The sequence below is a fragment of the Orycteropus afer genome, unplaced genomic scaffold, assembly GCF_000298275.1.
Source record: "Orycteropus afer afer isolate SDZICR_OR568_19922 unplaced genomic scaffold, OryAfe1.0 scaffold00558, whole genome shotgun sequence".
Taxonomy (NCBI): Eukaryota; Metazoa; Chordata; class Mammalia; order Tubulidentata; family Orycteropodidae; genus Orycteropus; species Orycteropus afer.
The window spans coordinates 890,633-894,995 of record NW_006922145.1 but is presented as its reverse complement, the minus strand read 5'-3'; the positions used below and the strand labels follow the sequence as shown (position 1 = coordinate 894,995).

General features: G+C 49.2%; 1 protein-coding gene across 1 annotated transcript in view; it reads left to right on the top strand.

Annotated features, from left to right (window-relative positions):
- FRY (FRY microtubule binding protein) overlaps window positions 1-4,363 on the top strand; it is a 571,437-nt gene that overhangs the window by 451,263 nt on the left and 115,811 nt on the right. Inside the window, exon 51 of the mRNA XM_042782984.1 lies at window positions 3,632-3,706. Within this exon, the coding sequence (XP_042638918.1) occupies window positions 3,632-3,706 (75 nt within the window). The remainder of the gene's footprint in view (window positions 1-3,631; window positions 3,707-4,363) is intronic.

Sequence of the window (4,363 nt, the reverse complement as noted above, 5' to 3'; positions counted from 1 at the left end):
ACTCCACGGCAGTGGGTGTGGTTTGGGCTTTGCTTCTGTGAAGATTGACAGCCTTGGAGACCCTGTGGGGCAGTTCCACTCTGTCCTCTAGGGGCCCTGTGAGTTGGAAAAGACTCAACTGCAGCAGGTTTTCTTTGGGTGGTGTGTAACAGAAGTCCACACAAAAATTTCCTTAAGTGAGGGAGAACAATGTGGAACAAAACTCAAAATCATTTAAAAAAAAAGAAAGGGTGGGGGGAGGCACCAAGTTTGCTGGTCTGATGGAGCCTGGTGGAACCACTGGGACTATGGCCCCTAGCTGCTCTTCTGGTCTGGAATTGAATGCACTCCTGTAGCTTTCAGCCAAACAAAAGACAGGCATATGAGCTGAACATTTTCATCACGTAGATACACTCCTTGGAGAGATCAATCAGGGGAGAATAGAAGGGCTGTGTATGCGCAGGGAGCCAGCTTGGGGCAGGAGTGTATGGAGGGATGGACACAGGGAAGAGGTCACTGTGGGGAGGAAGTGAGAGGGGAGCTGTTGCATTGTGGGAAACTGTGGTCAACATCATGAGACAAAGTGTATGTGAACTGCTGTATGCAAAGTGAATTTGCTCTGTAAACTTGCACCCAAATCACAATAAAAATCCCCTCAGGAGGAATTGGGAGCTCTGGTAGCATAGTGCCTAAAGCACTTGACTGCTAACCAGAAGGCTGGCGGTTGAAACCCACCAGCCACTCCTTGGAAGGAAGGTTGGGCCATCTACTTCTGTAGTGACACTGCCTCAGAAACCTAAGGAAAGGTCGCTATGAGTCGGGTCTGACTCGATGGCACATAACAACAACAACAACAGCAGGAGGAATTAAACTGAGGAATTAACTCATATCAGAGAAACCCAGTGGAAGTCTGTCTTCCAGCACAGCGGGGTCCTGGTGCCCAGGGCCCAGGAACTAGGTCCTTAGAGGATCTCTCTTCATTCCCACTCTCCCTCCCACAGTCTGGGCCTGCCTACCTTTCTGTGGGCCTTGTTCTCAGGCACCTTCCACCTCTACCAGGTCTTTGACTCTGATAATCATTAAGGAGAGAGGTCCTTCTCTCCCTGACATCCATGACAATCCTGTCGAAGGGACTCTTGTGGGCTGAAGTCATTCCCAAGAGAGAGAAAGGGACTGTGTTACTGGAAGGAGGGCGAGTGGGTGCCGGGCAAGGACAAACAGCTCGTTTGCATGCCAGCAGGACTCACGCTTCAACGAGGTTGTTGTGTGTGTTGTCAAGTTGATTCCCACTCATAGCAACCCTATAGGACAGAGTACCACTGCCCACGGGGTTGCCTACATTGTAATCCTAATGGAAGCTGGTTACCATGTTTTGTCTCCCATGTTGGGTTCTTGAACTGCCAACCTTCTGGTTTGTGGCTAACCATTGCGTCACCAGGGCTCTTTCTCTTGAAGGTTTGCTGCTGTTGTTAGGTGCCCTCGAGCGGGTTCTGACTCACAGCAACCGTTTGTGCCACAGAACAGAACACTGCCCAGTCCTGCGCCAGCCTCAGGATCCTTGCCGTGGCTGAGCCCATCCCCGCAGCCACTGTGTCCGTCCAGCCCCTTGAAAGTCTTCCTCTTCTTCGGTGACCCTCTGACTTTACCGAACATGACGTCCTTCTCAAGGACCGGCCCCTCCTGCTAACGTCCAACATACGTGAGATGAAGTCTCACCATCCCCCTTCTGAGGGGTGTTCAGGCTGTACTTCTCCCGGACAGATGTGTTCGTTGTTGACAGTGAGGGGAATAGAAAGTGAAGCCTAATGCCTGCTGACGCATAGCAGCCGCTCAGTGAGGACATGGTATGTTGAACGGTTGAGTGTGTGCCAGCCAGCCACGCTTTGTTGAGAGTTTGGAAAAACACAAGGAAATTACACACTCCAATTCCACACTCACCTGTGTTGACTCCTTCCCAGAACTGTGAACGGACCAGGACGCCTTCGGGAAATACTTTAGCTGATCATCCGTCTGCCATGCCCTTGACAGCAAGGTGCTCCCACATGTCCCCTCTGTAACTAGGACAGAACAATACACTGCACTGAGTTCAGTTAACAAAGAAAATCAGTGAGTGGTATTGACCACCCTGTGGTGTCCTCCTAACAGACTTAAAGGGGGTGAAGACACCGTTTCTAACAGCAGCAAAATACTGCTTTAAGAGCAGTTCTGAGGAATGTCAACATTTTTTAAGCTTGGAAGCCCTGGGGGCCCAGTTAAACACTGGGCTGCTAAGCTGAAGGTTGGCAGTTTGAACTCACCTGGTGGCTCCGTGAGATAAAGACCTGGCAGTCCGTTCCCATAAAGATCACAGCCTTAGAAACCCTGGGGGGCAGCTCTCCTGTGTGGCGTGGGGGCGCCCTGAGGGAGCACCAGCTGGCACCCAGCAGCAACGATGCCCCCCTCTCGGCCCACCCGTCGTCCTGAGGCCTAGGGATCTGTCCACGGGGAACGCAGGGGTCCACAGGAGAATCTCCATGCTCACGGGGCCTGAAGATAAGGTTTGTGAAGAAAAGGAGGACTTCAGTGTGTTTAACTTTAGAAGGAATAGCGTGAGAAAGGCTTTGAAAGAGTTGAATTGTTTCATTCTGCAGAGAAATCAAGTTCTCCTCCTGCTTGAGGGAGACAGACTTGTGCTTTGATGTAATAGATTTGCTTTGGTGTTCCCAAGCCTACACTGAAAGTAGTAAAATGTGAGATAAGACTATCAAGAGGGGAGACAGAATGCCTTCAGAAGAACCTAGGATTGGTAAGATAGAACCAGTTAAGCCTTTGGATGCTAACCAAAAGGCTGTTAGTTTGAACCCACCACCTGCTCTGAGGGACAAAGATAAGGCAGTCTGCTTCTGTAAAGATGAGAGCTTTGGAACCCTGTGGGGCAGTTCTATGCTGTCCTCTAGGGGGGCTATGAGTTGGAATTCACTGGGCAGTGGATTTTTTGGGGGATGGGAGGGATAACCTTAATCAGCACTACCCGACAGAAATACAATGTGAGCTTCATTCTAAATATTCTGATCAAGTCAATTCAGACTCAGAGCAGTGACCTTCGTTGAGTTTCTAAGTCTATAAATCTACACAGAAGCAGGCTGTCTCAGCGTCCTTCCATGGAGTGCCTGTTGTTGTTGTTGTTTGTGCTGTCGAGTCGGCCCTGACTCATAGCGACCCCTCCTTGGGTTTCCCAGGCAGTATCACTACGGAAGTAGGATTGCCCAACCTTCCTTCTGAGGAGTGGCTGGTGGGTTTGAACCGCCAGCCTTCTGGTTAGCAGTCAAATGCCTTAGGCGCTATGCCACCAGAGCACCTTCAGTAGCCTAAGTCATCCTTAAAAAATTAATCAATCTTTAAATATTAATTTTAATAATATATCTTTTTTAACCCAATATATCTAAAGTTTAATGTGAACCTCCAATCAGTAAAAAGAATTATGAATTATATATTTTGCTTTTTTGTGTGTTTCTCATACCAAGTCTTCAATATCTGCTGTTTGATCCTCAGTTGCCCTGGCCGTACGCCAGGTGTGCGATCACCGTGGAGGGTGGTGGCTCCAGGAGGAGAGAGAATGGACATTGATGCCGAGATTCCTTGACTAAAACCTGCCCATGTGTTTCTTTTCCAGAAGAGGACGAAGGAGAAGTTGGTACATGTCCTTTCTTTGTGTGGCCAAGAAGTAGGACTGAGCAAAAACCCATCAGTAAGTTTCAGCACAGATCACACTTGTGTGGGGCAACCTCTGGGGGGAGCCTGTCTTTCTCGCCTTTGGTTCCAGAGTTTTGAGGATTCAGCTGGGAATTACAGCGGTGGGTCTGTGGCCTGCCATCCAGACCACAGCTCTCACACCATGACCGTCATTCTCAGTGCAGACAGCCAACAATTTTGCTTTTACTCCAGTATGTCCGTGAGTAAATACTCAGTTAATTTTTTCTTTTTCAATTTATTGTACTTTTTAAAAAAATTTGCCCAGACTTCCTTAAAAGAAATGATGTAAGTATCCACTGCACTGCTATGCATTATGTACATTTCTTTTGGCTGTAATTTTGCTCTGTGTACGTACCTCATGGAGCCCTGGTGGCACAGTGGTTAAGCACTCAGCCGCTCCCTGAAAGGTCAGCTGTTTGAACCCACTCAACTGTTCCATAGGAGAAAGATGAGGCAGTCTGCTCCTGTAGCTTGAGAGCCTTGGAAACCTGTGGGGCAGTTCCACTCTGTCCTCTAGGGGCGCTGTGGGTCAGAATGGACTCCACGGCAGTGGATGTGGTTTGGGCTTTGCTTCTGTGAAGATTGACAGCCTGGGAGACCCTGTGGGGCAGTTCCACTCTGTCCTCTAGGGGCGCTGTGGGTCAGAATGGAC